Here is a 25,421-nt window from a genome sequence, read left to right as displayed (position 1 = left end):
AAAGCAGCACTGTATCAAACGCTAATGAATGGATGGGTTATTACGAGTACGTAAATACCCACTCGTGGATGCTCTGATGGACGATGCTAACAGCATGCAGGGTTAAGCGCGTTCACCGACACTGCTCCAGCCACTCACTTTGCAGCCTGGACCATTTCATGAGAAGGGGTTTCAGACAAACGGGACTCTCGGCCTGTTCTCTCCCGGACGATTCCAGCTGGCACAACTGGATGCCCACGCATTGTGGGCTCAGGGCAGGTCTGACCCTCAGCGCAGTCCAGGCCCAGGAAGAAAAGGACACTGGTTTGTGGCAGGTGACTGTTTGCATGAAGTCAGACAGAAGTTTCAAAGGATCACATGAAATGTGAATGGACAACTCTGTCATTATTTAGAAGAAACTTTCAGATAAAGTTCAGTGCGAAACCCAGCTATGGGTCATCAAAGAAAACAACACGAAGGACTAGTTAAGAGTGAAAGAGATGCTTCAAGTTTACTTGATGGCTGAGCACAGGTGACTCCCAGAGAGGACCTGAGGAGATGGCTGGCCAGGGCCTGGGTCAGTGCCCCTTCTGAGGGGGAATCGAAACCCCGCAGCAGAGCCTGCATAGGAGGAGAATGTCCCTCCCATCCACCCTGCGTGGAACAAAAAGGAAACAGGAATGCATTACCGTTGTTAGGGAGGTAGGAAAAAACAAAAAATAAATTACAATACTATATTAACTAAAATCAACGTGAGAAAGTAATTCAATGCAACAGTGAGTTCTTTGTTAATATCAATAAAAAAGGCAAACCCTCTATGATTCTGGTAAGGAAACTCAGAGGAAAAAAAGGTATTTAGCAGTATAAAAGAGGAATAACCATAATTAAAAATAATTTAATACACTAATAAAATAATGCATTGTTATTAATTTTACATAAAGAGTAAAAGGCTCACAATGAAGAATTATTTTTTTAACAGTCTGTTTGTTTATTCTGGCAGAATGTACTGGATGCTAGCACATCGTGGCTGTAAATTGTGTGACTTCTGGATGAAAGATTTCTCTCTTTATTTGTTCTGCCTCTAACCTGCCTGTATTTTTCAGCACAGCTCAGTGTCATTAAAAACATAAGTTATGAAGGGGGAAAAATAATTGTACAGCACCACATCATTAACTCTATGGCAACAGATTTTAAAGTTCAAAGGAATAGGCAATTTCCTTAATAGTAATAATAATAACAATAATAATAAATTACCTAAAGTGACCCAAATTAAAAGTGCAAAATGTGAATCAACAAAGTACCATAAAAAGAGATTTGAAAACAGATTAAAGATTGAAAAAGACACAAACACCCAAGAGATGCATAAATACGTTCTCGATCTTTCAGGTACAGAGGATTTAGTGCCGGGAAACTCACAGGTAATGGAAAAGATGGACAGAGTCCTGTAGGACGTTTTAAAAAGCCAGTATTAGTGTAATACACCCAAGCCAAATATTTAGTTTACAAATAAAGCTGCAGAAAACAATATGTATAATCAAGAAGGGCTTTACCAGGAAATTACCTGGAGTACAACACCAGATAGTCCCTAAATCAAAGGAGACTTGTGTTTTGAACACCTTATTCACACGTATGCTGTTTTGTTATCGCCTATGTGAATGCAACCCTGACGTCCCTGGTGCTGCTCACCGGACGTTCCTGATTCTGGATCTTCGCCCGACAGGTCTTCTCTTCTTGCTGAGACCTGACGGGTTGTGACCAAGTAGGTACTAAGCGGCAGTGACAGGGCCAGCTTCTGGCCCAGAGTCTTTGATCGCCAGCAAGACCTTTCCCACAGCCATGACTCCTGGAAGGAAGGCCCTGTGGGCACAGTCCCTCCCTGTGTAGCCCCAGGGCAGTGACCGCTCACTTGAGCTCCCCACATGGCGGGTGTGTTTGTTATCTCAGCATCACCTAATCAAAGCTGACTACTGAGCAAAGCTGACGTCATCATCCAGTACTTCAGGGTTTAAGTTTGTTGGTCCGCAGTATTAAGATTAACATGTCTGCTTCATCAGGATAAAGGGATGCACGTTCTGAAGTGCACTGTGAATTACATATGTAAAAGACAGGATGTTAAAGAATAACATTGACAATTTAGGTGCATTCCAACATGACAGCTCACAAAGTTTTAAAGCTTTACTAAAGGAAGCACATCTTTGTATTTGGGAAATAATTCATTATACAGATTTAGAAGTATCTCAGCTATCTTTCTTTTTGTCTAAATCTCCGAGACAATATCATTGGATAGTTACTTAACCATGAAGTGAAGCTTACTACAAAGGACTCAATGATCTCAGTTTACTTGGGAATAAGTTTTGCTTTGATACTTGAAATGGTCAAACCAGGAACAGAGCAGAGCGAGTTGTGTGACAGCCGTGTGCTCGGTGACCTGCTGACACCCTGCCTCACCTTTCAGCCCCGTGTGGCGGACATCTGACAGCTTCGAGTGGTGTCATTTTGCCTCCGGGATGGCCGGGATATTATAAAGATTCTTTAAACTGCGAATGGATAATTGAAGCAAAACCAGGACACTCTATCAAAATAACTTTTGATAGGTAAGGAAAACCCTTTTCTTCCTTAATTTGGACCCTCGCATGTGCAGTGTTTTTAGGTAAGTGGATCTTAAAAGTTTGAAATATGACAGTTGCTCATTGGTTCCCCCAGACAAGTTCAGTTACAAAGACGTAGGCTCTTGCTCAGAAAGGTTCATCCTTGGATTTTATCTTCCACGACCAGCTCAGGCGCCCCATGCAGGCTTGCCTGGGGAGTGCTGGTCCTGGGCAGATGCATATACCAAGTGCACTACGTGGCCTGCCACGGGGCTCCGTGGGCCCCTCAGGTGCCTTCCAGAAGGGCGGGAATCAGCGCTCATTTGGTGGTGACCCTGGGACCAGGAGCGGGCTGGGCGCCTTTAGTTCGCACGTTGGCAGTGGTCAGGGTGTGACCGGTTAGTCATCTAGGAATTATCCATGACTGGTACTTTCCCTGGAATGCAGTTTGGTGCAGCTATTTGATTGTCTATATGGTAACTTAAAATAATCATGCTATTCCAGTTTTTCATGATTAAAACTTGTTCCTACTCATCTCAACAATGGTATCAATTTGATGATTAGAAACGAAAAAGTTTTTTGAACGAACCATGTGCTTTAAAAGCTATTTAGTGTTTCAAGCTTAATCTCCGAGCAGCATCAGGCTTTTTCGAATAACCTTCTCCATGACTAGACTGAGTTCTGGGTTTGAATACTCAAAATATTACAATGTCTCAAAATGAAGAACATTCTTATATTACTTTCTTTTTGTTTCCACTAATTTTATAACAATCAAAACTTTCATACAGGAAAGGTTTTGAGTAGGAGTTGTCCTTATCTCTTAGTAATTATTTGTATTTGAAATTATTTCTATTATTACTTTTCTCTGATGGAATAATAATGATCTCCACTAGGATAATCTCTCAGAAGAAGAGCTTTGGTTTGCATCTCCGTTATGTGGGAGAATGTCTCCTTGCACGTGTCTTAATCACCGGGAGAACATTAGCTCAGTCGTATTCAGTAAATTAAGTCTGGTTCGTTACTAGATTTTACACTTTCTGGTGTTGTGCGGGTAAGAAGCAGAAGCACATTCGAACTCCATGGGATCTGAATCATTTTGCAAAAGCTGTGCTTTTCCAGCGCAGCTTGGCACAGCTCATTAGTGCTCTGTCACTCTATTTTTAGTAGCCTGAACAGAGACACACATAATTTTTCTCCATCTTTTCAATATTATTGAACTGTAGTATTTTGCTGAATTCCATTTGTAAGTACCAGTATTTCAGGTATTTTCAGACATTTGTGATTTTCATACCACTCTTTAAAAGATGAATTGCATGGCGCAATTCAGTTGACACCTTGAGCCACACGCGGGGCTGACACCCTCATGTAGGACGTGTTTGCAGAGAGATTTTCAGCTCCATGCTGATGTCATCTTCATGCCCTGGGTGTTAGGCGCCCAAATAAGGAAACACACTCAGACTTTTCTCTTTCCACGCTTCTCCTGGCAGTCTTGCAGCTGTTGGGCTGTGCACTTCCTCTGTGCTAACTGTCCTGAAATAAGACGTACAAACCTGTGTGCAGATATTTCAAATGAGAATCATTCTATGCGCTTCCAGACTCGTTAACTTGGACTCACATAACAGAGAAACCGTAGGGCCTTTTGAGAACATTTTGAACAGGGAAAGCTGCACTATGCAACCCCCAGTGCCCAGCCTGTGGCCTCAGCACGCCACGCCACGCCACACGTGTTGTTTACAGAAGGTCGGCGGCTCCTGGTAGCGCTAGGAATGTATCGTCAGTGTGCGTGGTGGCACGTGGCCTGACGGTGGACCCGGCAGAGCCTTGCGCTCCCGCGTCTTCTTGTCGTTCCCCGTGACGCTCAGATGGCCGCTCTCTCCCTGGTCCTCCTCCCCATGGGCAGGTCCGTGCAAAGTGTGGGGGCTCTTGGTGCAGGCGCCCCCCACACACACACACACCAGGGAAGTGTTTGTTCTCTTGTTCCCAGGGACCCAGAGGCTCCCAACGCGTCATGGTCCCTGCGCGCACAGCCAGACCCTTGAAACCGGTTAGCTTTACCCCGAGCATTGGGCGCATGTAGAAAATACCTCGGTGCCTGGAAGGGCGCCCGCATTGCAGCGAAGGACCCAAGTGCTGCGTCCGCACGTAATACCATGTGGGGCCACGTCCTTCTCGGAGGAGAAGTTAAGCACTTCTGGAAGCTGCTCTACCTTTTCGAGTCGTTAAAGTAGCATTTAGCTGCTGAAGCACCAGTGTCCTGAACGCTCCTCTAGTTTTGAAGGAGCTAATGCAACTGAAAAGCACAGGATTGGTTATTTCCAGGGTGTTGTCACATACTTCGAGTTGTGGTATCTTACTTTCCGATATCGTTTCAGCTGTGCTATGTGAAGATGTCCACACTTACCTTAGATGGGGGAGCATAACAAATAGTTAAAAAAATGTGGAGTGATTGTTTTGTACCAGTTGGTGATTGGTTATTTATTTATTTATGAATGACAAGTGATCTGGTCACAGCACGTTTATTTCAGAGCTGGGGCACTGTCCCCTTTTTGTCCGTGATGGCACAGGACAGAGTATTCAGTAAGAGGAGGGGCGGGGGCGCACCGTTTCCTGTGGAAAAAGCGCGGCCCTTACACGCGTGTCTGCGTGCCGAGTCCCAAGGGGCCTGCGTAACGGGCTTGTGAGCAGTGAGCGCAGGTGCGGTGGGAATGCGCGTCAGTCCCCGGGCTCCGCATCGCAACGCGGGCCGCCTCCCGGTGTCCGCAGGTTCCAGACGGAAGTCAACTACGACACGCTGGAGGTGAGGGACGGCCCGGCCGCAGCGTCCCCGCTCATCGGCGAGTTCCACGGCACGCAGGCCCCGCGCTTCCTCGTCAGCACCGGGAACGTCCTGTACCTGCTCTTCTCCACCGACAGCAGCCGCGCCAGCGTGGGCTTCCTCATCCGCTACGAGAGTAAGTGCCACCCGCCCGGGGGACGGCGGCACGCGTGTCCCTGTGCGCGCGACCGCGCCCTGGTCTGTGCTGCTCCACTGCCCGACGCGAGCGTCACCCGTTCTGCGTGGCTGCCAGAGCGGCCTGGGCGATTTCACTGTAAAACTCAGAAAGACATAGCCGGTCATTACAAAGTAAAATAACTGAATAATTAAAACAATGAAAGGTGTTCATTTTCTGCGTGATGTAATAATCCGTTCATTCCACTATTAGGAAAAAGCGCATTGACCAAAGCAGCTAACGGCACTTCACTAAGATTATATGTGTATCCTGAACAGTATTTGGGCCAGAAAAACATGACTGGGCAGTTGCAGTGCTTCCGTGTGAGTCCCCAGAGACACATGTCCTGGGTGGACAGCGTGTCGCCCAGAGAAGAGAAGAAGCTGAGATCTAGTGGAACTTCCCTAAATGGCCACTGACTGTTAATGTTTACAGTTGTCAGAAATGTTTAAGAGCAATTGTTAGACATAGTGAAACTCAATTGACAAGCTACGATAATGCGGGGCATTTTGCAAGGGCATCCCAGTTTCAAGTACAGCTTCCCACTTGTGTCCGTAAGTCCAGTGGCTTCATGAGCTTCATGGCTCATGGCTTCATGTTTCCTTTGGTCCTTTTACCTGATATACCAAACTAAGTTTAGGGGCACAAATGTGCGAAGTGCAGTCGCCCATCCCGGCAATTCTCGACCCAACTGCAAGTTCAGAGAGCTCCCTAAATGACCTTGAGGGTTGATAATTTGATAGTAGGGACCCAGAAAGTGGTGATGCTCAGTGGCATCCAATAGGAAAGCAGACAAGTTAGAACCAGCCAAAGAAAGAGACAGAGAGGGTGGAATGTGCCAGCAGGGGTCCACACTTAGAGCTTGCGGGGGTCTTCTACCCCAGGAACCATGAATGGTATCGCCCCCTCCCTGCCATGATGTGTGACAACCTGCACAGAGTACTGTTGACCAGGGGAGCTCACCTGAGCTCCATGTCCAGAGATTTTATTGGTTTCATTGCCTAGGCGTCGCTGATTGAATCATTGCCCCCATGGATGAACTCCGTCTCAGCTGCCCCACTCCCTGTACACTGGACTGAAACCGTGTTATACCAGCAGCCCACCCTAAGCTCCCTGGTGAATATATATTCTCAGGTGTGGCCCCAGGGGCCCACCATGAATGACAAAGCCGCCTACCACTCAGGAAACGCCCACCGTTGAGAGGTTATCTGGCAGGAGCTAGTCTCTGTGTGGAGACCACGCCCCTTACTGCACATTTTTGAACAGTGGTCCATGGTCGTCTTTGTGTTCCTGATCCGACTGCATCAGCTTTTTCTATACGAATCAAGAAATATGATCACTTATTATTTATTTTAAAATACCATCCCGAGTTGTTTTTCATATGTTTGACTTAATGAAGGAAGGTATATCCATATGGAACAGCACTGAAAATTTGGTACACTATGTGCAGTGACCAGCAGAGTTATCCCAAAGACCTTTTGGGGGACTAAACAGTCTAAATGTTGGTAATGATTTAAAATATTTGATTAGTAGTTCAAGTCATAATTGCAGCGTTCTGAAGGTTACTGAGAGAGCTACACACAGTGATAGCAAGGTCTTCTTTTTGTTGTTTTGCATTCATCAAAGTTGCCATAATATCCTTTTCCCTTCTTCCCATTTCCTTTATTTTTAAAATATATATTACTCTAAAATTAGAGAGAAGCATTAAAAAACAGAGAAAAGAAACTTTTCTAATGGAATGGTCATAATTACTTGACTCTCCATTGCACTTTACCTTTTAACATCGTTTAGCATCGTCAGCCTAATTGCAGATGTCTTGAACGTGGCTGACTTAAGTACAGATATGGAAAAAAAGCATGGATTTATGGGACGCAGTTTTAGAAAATCAACTCGAATGTAGTTTTAATTTGCACTATGTGTGTATGGGCGTCGGCGAATGTATGCATATATGTGAAAGTGGAAGTATGACTGCAAAACTCGAACTGAAACATAAAATATAAAATGTTGGAGCGTGGGGAAGGGATAGAGGTGGAAAATGGGAAAAGGCTTAGACTTCATTTGGTACAGATCATTGCTCTTCAATTGAAGAACTGTTAAATTCAGAGAGGTCAGCGAATTATTCAGCTGTGCACTGTTATATATCTGGCAAGTAGAGTACCAATATATGTCTCTCTACAGATAAAACTTGGTCAGTTATTTGAAAATGTACTGTTTTTTACATGAGTGGATTATTGGATTCACTTGCCTAATTGTCCAGGTCTGGGTAAGTCTGGAGCTATTTCATATGCATTATGGCACAGATATTTTTCCTTGTCTACAAACTGGGAAGATCCTTACATCGTGTATTTTTTCTGGGCTTGTAGGTGTGACTCTAGAGTCAGACTCGTGCCTTGACCCAGGAATCCCTGTGAATGGCCGTCGGCACGGCAGTGATTTTGGCATCAGGTCTACGGTGACTTTCAGCTGTGACCCTGGATACACCCTGAGTGACGACGAGCCCCTCGTCTGTGAGAAGAACCACCAGTGGAACCACGCTCTGCCCAGCTGTGATGGTAGGTGGGGCCATGCAGCAGCGATCAGAAAGAAATGCACACATGTAAATATTTAAAGAGTTTGGGTGGTACGTCTGCTTTAGGAGGTGGGACAACATGACTGAAGAAGTGGGATTTCTATTTGCAAAAGTGTGCACCTCAAAATTGTGCCATTAGCAAACATTTGAAATTTACCAAGCAAATTTAATAGGTAGAACATCAGTTTAGAAATAAAGAATGAAAAATTATTGGCTGTCCTTCAACTCTGTCCCCAAAACACGCAAACTTACAGAGCTGAGTTATACACACACCTTATACATGGCAATTATTGAAAATAGCGTGTGAGACACTGCAGTAAATATGCATATTCTGCGTGTCAGCCCTAATTTTCTTCTGATCCAGGTCCACGTGTCAAACAGCTTTCTCTAGATTTTATTCCCTCTGACTCATCACCTCTGGCAGAGCTCTGTCCCCAGGAGCACCCATTCTGGGACAGAATGCTCATGTGATCCCCGAGTGGCTTTTTGTGCCACTGGCTTTTTGTGCCCTGCCCTACACAGATCTGCTCTTGGAAATCTCAAATGAGTAACATTCTTGGTGGTTGTGCTTTACTTATTACTCAACTGTATAGTATTCAGTGTATAGTTATAACAAGGTAAACAAGTATCTTACCTGGGATCGCTTGCAAAAAATTTAGGGACTTTGCCTTCGGCCATGAGTATACCCTCATTATAACGTCGTTTCTGTGTAAAAGAAACATATGCATTACACACACATTTGCATTTTTAGGACCTTGTGTAGACTGTAGGCATTTCCAATCAAACATGATATATGCATCCATGAAACAGCTTGAGTTCTTAGAAGTGATGCACCAGAAGTAATAGGGGTTATGGGACAGTTATGCAGCAGACCACTCAAAATCTTTGACCTTTGCTCCGAGACTATTAACCAAACAATAATTGGGACTTTGGAAGAGACCCTGCAGAGAGCAGGTGGGCAGTAAGCAGTGGCTGGAGGCTATCGCAGGAAGTATGAAGAATCCACAAAACTAGCAGAGCGGGGCTGCTTCCCCCGGGGGAATTATTTGGGTGGGAAAGTGTTGCGAGCACTTGAATAATTCACATTGTATTGACACCATTTTTCTATTTACAAATCTCAAACGAGCTGTTAGTAGTGAAACATGTATGGGGAGCAGAGCAGACTAGGGATTTAGAGAATTGTCAGAATGTGTGTTCCTAACCCCTCATATTTGAGTTCAGTGAAGAAAGTGGCGGAAATCATGCCGGGAAATGTGTGTGTAAGTAGAAATGAGTCTGCAACAGGGACAGTCAGTATCTAGCCCCCATTTTTCCTGTATGACAACATACCAGAGACAACTGGTTCCTTTCAAAGCAAATGAAAAGGGAGGAAGACTTGGAAACAATAATTATGTGTAAGTTATTCTGGGAAGATGTGTCTTCATTTTCATTCTTTTTACATTTGACCTTAAATAAACACCAGAATTATATATCACCTTAACAAGTATATAGAGGACCGTCATATAAGTAAATTCAACTGTAGAACATATCATGATTAATAGTAAACTGTTATAAAAGCTCCCATGAAAGTCTGGGACGGAACAACGCCCTCAGTGTCAGAAAGATTATTTAACATTGTCCAGAGGATCTTAACTAATGCAAAAATTTAAGAAAATAATATGAATTATAAATATTAGAAAGAGAAATTCATCAAATTTGGCAACAAGTGTTCCGTAGGTGACTGTATTCAGGGTAAACACAAGATTGCCGCATACGGTGTAACTTACGAGATGTATAATAGGAATATATATATACACACACACACACACACACACACACACACACACACACACACACAAGAAAAACCTGACAGGAATAAATATATCTACTGAGACCTGAAGGTTTATATGTTTTTAAAAATTAGAAGTCTACAATAGAATACAAAATAATACCCTAATAAATGGGAATATACGCTATGTTTCTAGATAGGAAAAATTAAATTTAAATGCACAAACTTTCTGCAAATAACGTTTGAAATTCAATAAAATCTAATTAAGATTAATTTGGATTTCTAATAGAAATTTATAAATATTTAGAAATAAATCTGGAAGGGTAAAGGTTCCAAATAGCTGAGAAGTATATTTAAGAATGACAAAGAAGGACCATGCCATCCAGTATCAAAGCACATCAAAAATTAATGCTAATAAAACAATGTGACATCAGTGCAGAACCACTCAGCACGGTGGTTCTGGTAACAGATCTGTGCCTGCATAGGAACTTAATTATGATAAATTTATTCCAATCACCAAGGAAGGATGACCTATTTAATAAATTATGTTGGTCAGATTGGATATCTGATTGGATTTCAGAATGTTCACAAAGTAAACAAAAGTTATACAATTGATTAAAGATAGAAACGTAAAGATTCAAAACTTAAAATCATTATTTAAAACTACAGAGGTGCCAGAAAAAACTGTATACACATTTTAAGAAAGGGAAAAAAACTGTATTAAAATTGTAATATTCAATATATACCAATAACAAAAAATGAATACAAATCATGTGTGTACATTTTTGGGCACCCCAGTATAGTGATACTGAGAACGTGAGATTTCATTTATCTGTACAAATGTAGGGGCACAGCTCAGTTTCCCAGACAAAAGATCATGTAAAATCAAGACCACACAGAACAGTAAGTAAGGTTACCAGCACCCAGAAGTCCCAGGAGGAAGGACTGAGGACTCACTGGAAATACCAGCTTTGAACTGGGATTTCAGTGATGAGTGGACTCCCCAAAGAGCCAACACGTGTGGAGGCACTTCAGGCAGAAGAGATGATTAAATTTTCCAGGAGCTGGCAGCCATGGCACACCCTGCAAATTCTGGGGCTGGTGAAGTAAAGAGCCTGGTAAAGGGATGGGACATCATGTAGGTGAGGTCATTTAGGAGAGGCCATGTAGGGGAGGTTGTCTGGGCATGTCATCTGGGAGACGTCATCTGGGAGAGGTCTTCTAGGAGAGGTCATCTGGGAGAGGTCTTCTAGGAGAAGTCATCTGGGAGAGGTCATCTGGGAGAGGTCTTCTAGGAGAGGTCATCTGGGAGAGGTCTTCTAGGAGAAGTCATCTGGGAGAGGTCTTCTAGGAGAAGTCATCTGGGAGAGGTCATCTGGGAGAGGTCGTCTGGGAGAGGTCTTCTAGGAGACGTCATCTGGGAGAGGTCATCTGGGAGAGGTCGTCTGGGAGAGGTCTTCTAGGAGAAGTCATCTGGGAGAGGTCGTCTGGAAGTGGTCTTCTAGGAGAGGTCATCTGGGAGAGGTCGTCTGGGAGACATCATCTGGGAGAGGTCTTCTAGGAGAAGTCATCTGGGAGAGGTCATCTGGGAGAGGTCTTCTGGGAGACGTCATCTGGGAGAGGTCGTCTGGGAGAGGTCGTCTGGGAGAGGTCGTCTGGGAGACGTCATCTGGGAGAGGTCGTCTGGGAGAGGTCGTCTGGGAGAGGTCGTCTGGGAGAAGTCATCTGGGAGAGGTCATCTGGGAGAGGTCTTCTGGGAGACGTCATCTGGGAGAGGTCGTCTGGGAGAGGTCGTCTGGGAGAGGTCTTCTAGGAGAGGTCATCTAGGAGAGGTCGTCTGGGAGAGGCGGAGCAGACATAGACCCAAAAGGGTCCCATGAGCTCTGCAAGCGAGTGAGATGCCGTCAGAGGAAGGCCGCCTATTTGGTCCAGTAACAGACTAGTTGCTTAGCTTTTGCTTCATTGGAACCTGTTTCAGAGAGTGATCACTTTATGATAAAAGGCTATGAGCACAGCAGCCAACTGGGGGAGATTTCAGGGTTTGATAGGAGAGCTTTAGTCAGTCATGGCTGATTGTTTCTATTTGGTCGTAAGAATTATTCTTGTTGCTTTTTCAAATCTTCAGCAATCTCTTAAACCCCATGGGTTTTTATTGTAATAAATGACACATCACTAGGGTATTTAAACCTTTAAGCATGCATACCTCCCAGGAAGGAAAGAAGAAATCAGGATTAATTACAACATTTCATATCACGAAGAAGACAAGCTCGTCAGCATCTGTCATCTCTGTATCTTTGCTTCATTTTGTTTCCACTATTTATGCTTTTGCATTCTTAAGTTTTGGAGAAATAACATGACCATTGGAATCAACTGTCCTCCTTTTTTGGTGAGAGACAAATGCAAGGGAAACTTTGGGAAAATGTTCATGAAGTAAATACTTTTGTAAACCGGTAACTCTCCACAAGCATTTGTTGGAAAGCTACTGTATCTGCAGCCACACTTGAAAAGCCAATAATCTTTGAGCCTGGGGAGAAGAAAGACTTATTTTTTAAGTCACCCAGTGAAGTAAGTGCCTTATTAGACACAGGACAGCATTTTAGAATAAGGAGATGAAAACAATAGTTACGATTTGGAATCTTGAAAGACTCTGGGGGCAGCTTGCAAGGTGCGCCATTAAGATTAAGGTTGAGAGGAAGAAACAGGATTCCTGGTGGTGGAATGGTGGGGGTCCAGACATGGAGACTCAGCAAAGCCTGTAGCAGCTGGGGGCAGCAGTCCCTTTGCTGAACGTACGTCCTGGTCACAGGTCGTTCAGAGGCCTTACCTGCGTCCTGTGAGCAGGCGCCTGACTGCCTGGGTGACGTGTGACACTGGAGTGCTCGGGGTTCCCACAGTGGGGCTGCGGGGTGTTGAGTGTGAAGCTGAGGGTGACCGGCAGGGCTACGCACCCCCTTCAGATGAACAGCTCTGATGTACCCCCCTTTTATTGTAGGGTTTTCTTACATGACTTCTTTTGAGAGAAGGACTCCAATGTAATGAATGAATGAATGAATGAAACCAGCGACTGCTATAGGACACGGAGAGTCTATGAGCAATTTCAAATGGAAAGTAGATTCGTAAGTCTTTGCTGTGAATAGAACTTTATTAGCAGTTTAAAGCGAAAGAAAAGGAAATAGCAGAAAAAGGGAAAGGACAGAAAACAGGCAGTATACAGTTTGCTTTCATGTGTTAGTCTCTCTGAGGAAGAGGCAAGAAGCAAGGCGTAGCTAGAAGTGTCACAGTGCAGACATGGGTCATGGGGGAGAAACGATTCTGGGGCTGCATCCCCAGATGCTCAGCCTCAGTGGGAAACCCAGGCGAGTGTCTCACTGTTCCTGAGAAGGAAGTGGGTGTTAAAGGTGCGTGTGAGACCTGCCAGGTTCAGTGAGAGCTGGCGCTGCGGGAGCAGACAGTATCTTGCAGGAAGAGAGTAGAATCTGCCTTCTGACCCCTCCCTCTCCCGCCGTCCTCTCACTCATGGAAAATGACTGTGGCCTCAGGTGCAGCCTGCATGGAGCAGCTCGCGTCCTTCTGCAATCCAGGTGGAGGAAACATTGAAAAACAACCTACTAAAGCTGTGTTTCTTTTAATTTGCAAACCAATGACTGACAGGTCTGCAGACTTGCATTTATTATAAGACTTTGGCCAAGGTCTGGGCAGGTGGGGGAGATGATAACTGGGGGAAGTCCGAAACTGCAGAATGCACGGGGGCCTGAGGCTTCACCTGGAAGACCAGCAGGAACCCCGGGCTGCTGTGACGGGCATGCGACAGCCTGTCTGTCACAGGGCAGCCGTGTAACCCTGAGCTGACTGCCCTTCGGCACCGCTCCGTCATTTGGTCACTTACGGACATGTGAGTGCCCTGGAGTGGGCGTCTGCATGGACGTGTGGCCATCACTTTGCTGCCCTCTGTGCAGTGGTCCTCTAGACCTCAGACGTTTGAAAATAAGCTCACGTGCATCATGCTTTGCTATCTCTTTATAAGTTATTTGCCCATTAGAACATGGGAAACTTTGGAAAAACAGGGCCTTGCCTGTCTTATTCTTTGTTGTATGTCCAAGAGCAAACAAGGGTGCTTGGGAAAAAGTAGTAAGTTTATCAGTAAATCATTTCGAGCGGATGGGTGGATGGATAAAAGCAAAGGGTCAGAGATAGGACTTAAACTGTGTTTGCTGGTAGATCTCAGCTCCCTGGGGAAAGTCCTCAGCATGTGTCACTCTGCTGTTTCTCTGGCATCTGTTCATCGTTGGACATCTAAGAGATTTCCATGACAAAGCCCTGGGTCTTTGATGGGGAGGGGCGCAATGTAACAGAATGGAAAATTCAAGAAATTATACCCTTGAGGATGGCAAGAGTAAAACTTGACTGTATCCTTTTTACCTGCCTTGAAAAGACTCTGCAGGACATGAGACAACGGGTTATTGTAACTCAAATGATACGCAGCTCTTTCTGTGGCTCCAGTGACGGGACTGTAGACATTTCCTTACATGGAAATCCGTAGGGACCCCAGTGGGCGCTAAAATGTGAGTCAGGTCTCTTACTCCTTCCTCACTTCAGTTTCAGGGGAGAGTAGCAACACAATTCTCTACATCCAATCTCCTTTTCCAGAACAAAACATTGTAGCTTTGTGCACAAAGTTTTCTTTATTCATATCTTCACAATGTGTGATTTTGTGATGTGTTTACACACATAGGAACCAAAATAAGCAGCAGGTTTGCTTTACATGTAACTTTCCATCGGACGTGGCTCCTAAGTAGCGGCTTGACGAGGTTGGGTAGTGATTTCTGGATTTGGTGTTTAGTGGACGGAAAGCATCACACAGTGGTCAGAGCAACTTTCTCCAGGCTTCTCCCCAGCACAGGAGCAAACAGTTTACCTTGGAGGCGTTAGGCAGAGGTGAAAGCCATAGTAATGAATTGTGCAATTTTTAGATGTAGCTGGATGCAAATTAATTTTTATCAGTTTATATAGTATGTGCAGACTTTAGGGTAAAGACTACTGACAAATAACCAGATACAAGATAGCTCAATTTTATATAAAGTGTCTCTCATTTATGAAGATTAAATCCTTGATAAAAGTTTGAGGAGTTAAGGTGCTAGTTTACAGCGGTCCAGTCCCAGCCAGAACTAAAAGGTAGCAAGATGTAGCTTCCTCGCCAGCCGTCCGCATTCTCCTGCTTTACTCCTGCTGCACTGACCACGACTTCTCGTCTCCACGCTGACGCTTCCTCGTCCCCCCGAGCTCTCACCATGGCCTGTCCCGGCTGTAATCTTGTGTCTACATCACCCGCTGTGTTGCTGGTCCCCTCTGGCTGTGCCCTCGTCCTGTCCGTTGGTCAGACCTCTGGCACGGAGCCCAGACTTGGTCACCAGTAGCCACGCCCCCCGATCTGTAGGTCGGCTAGAGGGCATCAGGCTGCACGTATCCCAAACCGACCGATTCAAGGTCAAACCTGCTTCTCCAGAGTCTTCCTGCCCCTTCGGTTGCCTCACACTCAGGCTTAAAGCCTCGCAGTCGGCTCTTCCTCCTCCTCTCCCACCTGGCGCCCCATCTCGCTCCTGAGACCATCCCTGGGCTGTCCCTTCAGAACGTGGCCGGTGCTGGCCTGTCCCCACCACCTCTGTTGCGATGTGCCCGTCCCGTCTCCTCTAACGGCTTTGCCCTCTGCCACCGCCACTGCCCTGCTCACCGCAGCCTAGTGGTCATGTTAAAGCCCAAGTGGGTACCTGCCGTTCTCTGTGAGACCCCTCCAGGGGCCCGTCATCCCATCAGAGAGATGCCCAGGCCCTTCCCCGCCGGTACGGCCTGGGTGGGATCAGGCCCTTTAGCTCCCGGACCTGTCCCTTGTCTGTCCTGCCCCAGGCACACTGTCCCCTCAGCCGGCAGGCCCACCCCCACCCTGTGTCCCACTGTTTTCTCTCCACCCGGGTTGCTGCCCAGATACCACGTGGTTCCCTCATCTCTGCCAAGTCCTCCCTCATAGGCCACTTCCCAGGGGCCTCCCCGAGCTCCCCTGTGTCGCTCCCAAACTGCGCAAGGCTTGTGAGGCTTCCGCCCGATGCTTGTCATCTGCCAGCATCGCATGTCCGCTCTTTCTATTGTTGGGGGTCATTCTCTCTCCTTCAGCTGGAGTGAGTACCCGAGGAGTGAGGAGCGCAGAGGCCTGCATCTGTACTGCTCATTAGCATCTTTCTGTGCAAGGACCGTGTCTGCTTAGCAGCAGCTGCTCAGCAACTATTGGCTGCATTCATCTCAAATGTTACGTGAATGTTACCTCATGTGGAGTCAGGGTAATTTTAGGATGTGAAAATCTTAAATTGTTAAACTTTTCTAGAACTCATTTTAAAAGTTTCTGTTGTGCTGACTTTTATATACTTCTTCCCATCTCATTTGCATTATCTGTTCCCTTAAAATACATGACGAGAAATGCCGTATTTTCCACGAGTTAGCTTTTGTTTTCACACATATTGTTTGTGGAACGAGCTGTTACAACACATGATTCAGGATGGTCGTGTGAATGGGAGAAACTTACTCCAGGTACGAGTGTTTTACCAATAGACCCTGTCACCTAGTTCCAGAAAGGAAGTGCAAGTACATACGTGCAAAGGCTGAGCGAGCAGAGGGATCTGGTGAAGTGAACAGTCAAGTTTAATCCTGAGGGAGCGATCGGTGTGGGAGATGCTGCCCAGCGTCCTTTGCAGGTGTGGACCCGTTTCATTCTCACGGCGACCGGTGAAGTGGGGATTCTGTCCCTTCTCACCTGTGAGGATATGGGGACCAGAGGGGCAGAGACGTGTGCTCAGTGTGCAGGGCGTGCAGTGGGGCAGGGCAGCCCGGGTCTGTGCCGCTGTCACACGTGGGCCTGGCAGGTTTGAGGAGAAGGACGAGACCCAGAAGGTCTGGGGACAGACACGTGGCTGGAACCCAGATCTCCTTGCTCCCCTCCTAGCCTCCTGCTTTGCTGATTGCGTCCCCTCGGTCCCTTCTCAGTTCAGGTCTTCCATTCTCAGGAAAGTTTCATAGGGTGTAAGATGAAACAGAAGAAAATACCCGCGAGGGAGTGTTCAACATTCAATTGTTTGAAAAATTAGTGTGTATCGAGTTTATTCGAATTTGTAAATTACGGGTATGTTACAGATCCGACACCTGCTAATAACGATCGATGGTTAGGCTGGGTGTTCAGCGTATGTCAGATCCAGTAATGGTGCCCTGCAATGGCAATCACTGTACAGGCCGACCCTGAGAGGGGGATGGGACTTACCAGTGTTTCATTTTCTGGATAAGGAAAGGAGGGAGGGAGGGCAAGCGAGTGCCAAAGACCCCAGAGCGAGCCAGTCGTGGGGTTGGCTCTGAACTCACTCCTCCTCACAGCAGGTTCCAAGCACGTAAACGTCCATAATACATTGATCCGCTAAAGGGCACGACTTTTCTGCTCGTGATTCTGTAGAACTTTCTTTTCTTCTTTCAAAACCGAGTCACTACAGCATATTGAACAGGGCAATTGTGTTGTAGACAATTTAAAACCACTGAAGTGCTTCTGAGAAGACCAGCAGCTCCACAAAAACGTGAACTGCCCCATTTCTGAAGCTCTTATTGTGTAGGTCAGTGTTCCCTAGGGAGACAGAACCAGTGGGGTGTGTGAGTGTGAGTGTGAGTGTGTGTGTGTCTCCATCTCCATGTGTATATATACATATAATGTGTATGTACATATGTATGCACACACACACAGGCAGGGGGGGGAGGGAAGGAGAGAGAGAGGGAGAGAGAAAGACAGAGAGGGAGGGAGAGAGAGAAAGACACAGAGAGGGGTACTAATGACAGGACGTGGCTCGGACCTTTATGGACACTGCCCTGTTCCCAGACGTGCGGTGGGTAAGCTGGTGATCGAGGAGAGGCCGTGGTGTAAGTTCCAGTATGAAGGCTGGTCGGCTTGAGGCTCAGGAATAGCCAGTGTTTTAGTTTAGATCTGAAGGCAGGGAAAAGGACAGTGTCCCCGTTGGAAAGCAACCAGGGAAGAGGAGTTTCATCTTATTTATAGGGGATCTAGCCTTTTTGTTCTATTCACGCCTTCAACTGATTGGATGAGGCCCACCCCCACTGGGAGGGCAATCTGCTTTACTGAGTCGGCCAGCATGGCGTTAATCTCATCTAAAGACACCCTCGCAGACACAGCCAGGATAGCGTTTGACCTCATGCTTGGGCCCCCCGTCCAGTGGACACATGACTCACCATCACAGGGAGGTTCTACTTTAGTTGTTATGCTTAACTCTGTCATTTCTCTAAGTTTTGTACTTCTTAGGACACCTGTATGTGAACTAGCATATTACAGTTGCAAGTAAAATAAAGTTTGGGTTTTGTTTTTAGTTTTCATGGTGGTGGTATTAGAATTCTTTTAGTCCTTGGCCAGTTAAATGTCACCTGAAATGTATTGTATTCTAGCAATCGTTATGAAATTTTTTAAAGCACACTAACGCTTCCTTGTTGTTTTCAGCCCTCTGTGGAGGCTACATCCATGGGAAGAGTGGAACCGTGCTTTCTCCGGGGTTCCCGGATTTCTACCCGAACTCTCTGAACTGTACCTGGACCATCGAAGTGTCGCATGGCAAGGGTAAGGCTCTTACAGAGACTCCAGCTGTGCACAGTTATGACCAAGACACAAACACGGGGAGAAGAAAAGCGGATTCCTGTGTGAGCAAGATAGCTGATGTCCTCATATTGTTCCGCTGTGAATTTTGGAGGATTTTAGAACAGTGGTCTTTAAACGATTGTGCTACAAGCAAAAGTCAATTCCTTGTTTAACTCTGTTTATCAGATAACTAGGATTCATCCATGTGACTGTAAGTTTGGAAATTAGGTGTAAGGTTAAGGAAGTGAGACATAAGAGACACATATTGATTAATGAAAGGAAATAAGAGGAAACAATCGAAACGTAATTTCCATGCTAGATCTAGGATCCCTTTTTGCCCTGGACTTGTATTCTAAGCTACCCAGTATTATTACACAAAATAAGTCCTTTATCTTTGCATAACCCAGCCATGACTCCTGGGACAGTTTTCATTAACCGCACTTTGTAGACAGAGTGAAGACCAGGAAAACTTGCATTTTGTGCAGGAAACGTAGTTTATGAACTTTGGACTGAGGATGGTACCAGGGGTCTTTTTAGTGTAACTAAACTTGTCATTTTTAAGGCGATAATTTGGAATTGCGGTCACATAAATAGTCTGTAGACGTGGTCTCTCCACTTAGACGTGAGCTCAACTTGATGCCCAATTCACATATTTTGTTACATGCTCTGCGTTTTTCTTTGCCCTCGTGAAGGAAGGAAATTGAGAACAAAGAAGAAACAAATCATGAGTTACTGAGGTTTTGTCCTACATACACGTTTTCATTATAAAGGAGCTCTCCATGGTCTATCTGATTCACTTGGCTCTAGGGGTCCAGAAAGAATCTTCCCGGGACAGTTACTGTGCGGACATGTCCGTGAAGGGCACAGGACTGTGATTTCAAAGACGTTGGCCCTCAGTTGTGTAGGTTTCTGTCTGGATGTCCACGCTGTGATTTCCTAACGGACGTTCGTTTAGTATAAACAGGAAAGTCACCTGGTCCTTCAACCCAGACGCTCCCCCTCAGGGCCTAGCGAGCTTTCCTGCGTGCAGTCCATTGTCAGCGTCCTGCCATGTTTCACTTACATTTGCATATCTCTGTCTGTGTCTATATCTGTTTCTATATGTATATCTGTGTCTGTATCTATATCTGTATCTATCTGTGTCTGTATGTCATCTGTATTTATTCTTGTATATACTTAAGCATTTATTTACTTTTGTTATTTATCCCTCCTCTTTCTTGCATTTCTAAGGCCTACCATTTTCTGTATTTTCCTTTCAAACTTCAATGTTAGGTTTGCATATTAAGATTAAATTTTGATTCAAGACTTTGATGTCTCTAAACCCAGAAGGCATTATTCTTCCGAGAGTGTTAACTCTCCCTCTCCCTCCCCCTCCCTCCCTCCTTCCCTCCCTCCCTGTGTCCCCGCCCCCCAGGAGTGCAGATGATTTTCCACACCTTTCACCTGGAGAGCTCCCACGACTACCTGCTGGTCACGGAGGATGGGAGCTTCTCAGAGCCCGTGGCCAGGCTCACGGGCTCCGTGCTGCCCCACATCATTAAGGCGGGTTTGTTCGGGAACTTCACTGCCCAGCTTCGCTTCATATCAGACTTTTCCATTTCCTACGAGGGGTTCAACATCACCTTTTCAGGTATGTTGGTCTCTGCTGTTTCACCGCGGGCAGTAATAGTACTGTATGTGTGTGCGTGTGTGTGTGCACATGTGTACGTGCGTGTGCGTACATTTGTACGTGTGTGCGTGTGTGTGCACGTGTGTGTGTGCACGTGTACATGTGTGCGTGTGTGTGCATGTGTGTGTGCACATGTGCATGCATGTGGGTGTGGAGACAGGTAAGTGAGCGACCCATCACGATAAGCGTCACTGGTGTGGGGAGGAGGCTAAACCCTCTCGAAGCCAAAAGGAAGGCTGTGGCCTGACGCCCACAACCGCCAGCCTGCACGTTCTCAGTGGAACATTGTGACCATCACTGTCTTCTCCTGAAACGCCCTCTCACTCACTTCTCATCATCAGCTCTGTCAGGATCACTGGGACACTGTCCTTATTGGGAGGCACATTGAGGGTGCCTGTCCACTGGGTATTCTGCTCCCCCCGCCCCAGTGGACAAGCTTTAGGGTGAAAAGCAGTGTGGACACACAGTGAGGGATGAGCTTGTCCTTACCTGAATGCAAACACAGCACCAAAGCGGAATTCCGAGATTAGCATTCTTACTTGTAATTATACATAGATAATGTTGCTGAAGGGTGTATCTTGCTTCGGACATTATCCATGTGGGTTAAGTTGTTTAATTTGAATGGTTCTATGAATGGTATTAATACATTTTTACAAATGAGAAAAACTACAGACATTTAACTGATCAAACATGCACCAGATAAATGTAACAACAGAGCAGCATTCAGTGAGCATATGACGGTGAGCCCCCCCCCCATTCACCCCCCAGCCAACAGAAAGCACAGCACTGCTCTAAGCTGCCTGACAGGGGTCAGCCGTTGGGTTAATTCGCACGTGTGTCCATGATGCTTTGAAGACGAAAGTGTTTCTCCACGTCTTTCTGGATCGCTCAGATCTGATGTTGTTTTCCCACGGGGGTCCCTGAGCCCCAAACCACAAGCAGCTTTTCCTGTTCTCCAGCCCCGTAAATTCCTCATTAACCTGATGCTACTGAGCCGATCGTTGGTTACGATATTTGCATATTTATCGTGTCTCTGTTGCAAAATGAAAGCTCTTGGCAGCAAGTTTTCTACGTGTTCTGCCTTTCCATTCCTGGCAGCTCCCTTCCTGGGCCTTATTCGTCGTGGACGTTAATGATGGAACTGATAATTACTTACTAAATATCGCACGATCATTAGCATCTGCAAAAAGAAAAACTGTTTTGAGCTTTATTGAGGTGGAATTGACACGTTGAAATACTACCTTAAAGAAAAAGATTTATTGGGGATTTTAGTGTAATTATAGACCAATTGCCATCTATCTTAATCTGACTTTTTTGTTTTTTTCTCATATTTCCCCTCATTATTGGAGGTTTAGGACAGGCTCAGACTACTTGATTTCTTGGAAACTTGCTGTAATCAGTGGTAATCGCGAAATTGGGCCAGTTCATGTGGCGAAACCGTAGGTCTCTCTGACACTCGTGCTTAACACCCCCTCTAGTCTGCTCTGCCCATCTCAGTGACCGTGTGGGGACGTCACTGGCCTCTGTTCTGAGCTTCACCACGCTCCACAGTGGTTGTCAGCAGCACACCCCACAGGGAGAAAGCAGCAAGGAAATGAGTCTGCTATCGCTGGGTACACAGGCCTTCTGCTCTGTGAATCGGAGTCCACGTGCATCTTCCATTTCTGGCTTCTGTCGCTCCCAGCACAGAGCCGACGTCACGTCTGATGATTCCCGAGTCAGAGGGCAAGTCCAGTGCATTCTGCTTCCCTGGGCTCCTTCACAAGCCATGGCAGGAGCAAAACACACCTTCCCACTTCTTGGGGCTTTGGAGCTTCCAGGGGCACCTTGGAAAGAGGGTTACATGTTAAAAGTAACGTGGTGACAGTTTTTGAGTGTGTGGCATAGTTCATTTGCACACAAGCTGTAGAAAAGGACCCGTAAAGCTTGCACAGGGATCTATGTTCACCGACACGGTGTCACACTCAAGCTCAGACAGCCCCCCATCAACCACCAGCCAAGCCAGGGTTCAGTAGGCATGTGCCTTAGATGGGTTAAAGGCGGGGTTCCACCTGGAGGGATCTGCCTTGAAACTGGGCTACGATCCACTGCCACTGCCACTAATACACTGAAATAGATTTGTCAGGCGTTCAAATAAGTAGCAACTTCATTATGCGAAGGAGGCACTTACCCTTCTGGGGACTTTTCTGATTTTGTATAAAATTACAATTCTCATGTCCATTTTTGTTTTTTTTCCTAATAGTCCCGTTTATGTCTGTCTTTTTCGAAGGTTTTGTTAAAGCAGCCCCTCCCGACTGCATCCCCAGTCAGTACTGTGCAGAGAGGAGGGGAGGGATGTGGGGAAGTTGTGCATGTTGCGACGCCAGGCCTGCACGCCCCACGGCCAGCTGCAGGGACGGTCAGGCCTGCACTCCCCATGGCCCGGCTGCAGGAGCGAGTGCTGGCCGCACACGACTCTTCCCACTTCCTTCCTGCTCTCGCTGTGATGCTGCTGTTGAGTGACAGCTTTCAACGAATTCACATAATTTCACGGTTCTCCCAAAAGATGAGACCGTGGACAGCTTAGTGCCTTTCTCTTCATTCAAAGGCCTTTTCTTTATTCTTGACCACGCAAACCTCCTTCCTGCTGGGTCAGACATTGTCTGGCGCACAGAACCTTCCCCTTCTCCCCTGGGCGGGATTTCTTCCTCCTACTTTCCCATGACACTGTTTATGCACCAAAGGTATGCACTTCCAATGGGTTCTTCTGTCATTTTCTGCTTCACTTTCCCATGAAGAGTCATCCATGTGTCTTCTCCCATTGGAAGCACCACTGCCCTGAAAACACTGTTGCCTAACTCATCCTTTTAGAGTTTTCTTTCATTCAAGGAGTGTTTGCTGAGCACCCACAAGATGTGGGGCTATATTCTAGGCCACGGAGACACAGCAGTGAGTAAAATAAAAGCCTGATTTCATGGAGCCAGATAGTAGCTGGGACCCCACCAGTAAGCACACAGCGGCCGAGGGCTCGGAGAGGAGATGCTGGAACATGCAGCGTTGCCCGGACAGGTCTCTGATAAGCTGACACGTGATTGCAGTCAAGTTAGGAAGCAAGCCAGGCGCTGTGTGGGGGTGGGGTGGGGAGGGGGTACTCTCAGAATTAGGACAAGCAGCAGTGGGAGCGTGCGGCCAGGTGTCCTTGTGGGTACAGAGCCCTGTCGCTGAGAAGTTCAGGGAAGGACTTCGGATGTTAATTTTGAGTATGATTCGAAGGCAGTGCAAGGATCTGAACAGCGATGGACAGGACCTGACCTTTTACAAAGCCATTCTCAGTAATGTACACACTTGAAACAAGGAGCGTAGGTCGGATGCCGTTACCCAAGACCCCCAGCAGGACACGACAGGGGTCCGGGCCGAGGTAAAGGTGCTGGGGTAGGGGGGGCAACGTGGGCAGAGGATCGAAAGTGTGGGTGACTCACAGAGAGCGGGCAAGGCTCCTGCCTCCGTGAACACACGATGTCTTACATGGCAGACGCTGCAAGTCACGCAGGTCTGGGAGGAAAAGTACACATTTTTAGTTTCAGAAATTTCGGTGTACATCCAGGAGTTCCTTGAGGATTCTCATGGAAAAGGATCAACTTAGACAAGGAAATACTGCAGCGCGTCAATATAGACGGGACTTAAAGACGTGGGCTACGTAAGCCAGGGAGCGAGGGGAGGTGCAGCAGAGAAGAGACCAGGTTAGGTGGGAGGCATCGCATTCCCAAGCTGCAGGATGAGGACAATGCAAATGCGTGACTGAGGAGGGGAGGGGGCAGGAGGCGAGACGGATCCCGGCAGCTGAGAAAGGAAGACCTTCCGCGGAAGATGGGTAACAGGCTGCCTCGGAAGGAACCTGCTTGGAGGCTGAGTAACCGGGGACTGAGGACTCGGTGGGTTCACGCGAGCTCACGCTGGTTCTGGGCAGGAAGCCTGGGTCCGTGGATGGATGAAGGTCTGGGAGGAGAAGTCGTACCAAGGCTTTGGAAGGGGCGCTGCTGGAAGGAACCTGAGTGGGGCGGTGGCTGCAGTGGTTGTGAGGTCGGGGCTGGGGTTTGGGTCAGCTGCTTGATTCGGTTTGGTGTGTGTCGTTCTTAAAATGGCCCTTACACAGCCTTGTGTGCCCATGGGAATGAGCCAAGAGAATTGATGAAGAAAAATAACGAGGGTAAATTCTCAAATCACCGTCCTTGAGGTGGAGAGAGCATGGGATCCTGAGGGCAATGCATTTTTCTTCTGTGAAACGAATAAGTGAAGATATGCCCAGTGCAAGAGCACACTGTGGTAGTGAATAAGTGACGATTGACAGGAGAGGCCGCTGTGTAACCTGACACAGGACGGTAAAACGATACACACCTTCTAATCTCACGGTGTTGGGACAGCCTTCTATTTAACAGATAAGTTTCAGAGGCCATCATTCAAAGTATGATACAGATACATGCAGCCAGGAGCCATCGATCATGGGTTCCCTTATATAATACAGTAGGTTTAGCATAAAGTAATATCTAATTATTCTCTTATTTGGCAAGAATTTTCAGTTGTTTTTAAAGAAGTGAAACTATGTGACTTGAATTGAGAATGTAGGCATGTCCTTTGGAAGAGAATGACATCTGTAAGATGAAAGGTAGTTTCTTGGATTGTGGCATCTTTATTTCAGTATTTGCTAGAGATTCTACCATTGTCTTCCGGTGTGATGTTTTCAGTAAATATTTGTTGAGTTGAGTTTAATGAGACTGTCTTTCTTTTTTCCTTGCTTGGTCATGCTGAAAATAGGGCAAATTAATGAGTAGATCTCCAGAGGGGCAGATTAGTTTGAATATGTCAGAGACGCCATGTAGATTTTTCACCTAAATGAAAAGCAGGACAAAAGCAACATAGAAAGCACGTACCTAAGATTTTGACTGATGAGTGAGATGAGGCCAAAATTGGGACACAGAGTTCCGCTTCCTGTGGGGTTGAGAGGTCAGTGACTGAACTAGGGATGATGGAAACAGAAAACAGGATTAGGCTTGAAAAGTATTGGGGGGAAAGGGCGAGCTGGACTTTCCGCGTCCATTGAGACGGAATCCAATGTCGGGGGCTAGAAAGACTTGAAAGATGACAGTTGTAAATCAGAAAGTGGGGTCAGTTTTTTTTTTAAAGAAATATTAGCCCAGTTTTTCCCACCAGGGTGTG

General features: G+C 46.4%; 1 protein-coding gene across 2 annotated transcripts in view; it reads left to right on the top strand.

Annotated features, from left to right (window-relative positions):
• CSMD1 (CUB and Sushi multiple domains 1) overlaps nucleotides 1-25,421 on the top strand; it is a 1,601,557-nt gene that overhangs the window by 1,291,591 nt on the left and 284,545 nt on the right. For both annotated transcript variants that reach the window (XM_074329288.1, XM_074329289.1), the window contains exons 16-20: nucleotides 2,435-2,573; nucleotides 5,331-5,518; nucleotides 7,921-8,109; nucleotides 18,425-18,541; nucleotides 19,974-20,189. In XM_074329288.1, coding sequence (XP_074185389.1) covers nucleotides 2,435-2,573; nucleotides 5,331-5,518; nucleotides 7,921-8,109; nucleotides 18,425-18,541; nucleotides 19,974-20,189 — 849 coding nt within the window. The remainder of the gene's footprint in view (nucleotides 1-2,434; nucleotides 2,574-5,330; nucleotides 5,519-7,920; nucleotides 8,110-18,424; nucleotides 18,542-19,973; nucleotides 20,190-25,421) is intronic.

The sequence above is a fragment of the Rhinolophus sinicus genome, linkage group LG04 (assembly GCF_036562045.2).
Source record: "Rhinolophus sinicus isolate RSC01 linkage group LG04, ASM3656204v1, whole genome shotgun sequence".
Lineage (NCBI taxonomy): Eukaryota > Metazoa > Chordata > Mammalia > Chiroptera > Rhinolophidae > Rhinolophus > Rhinolophus sinicus.
This window is presented reverse-complemented; position numbering and strand designations above follow the sequence as displayed.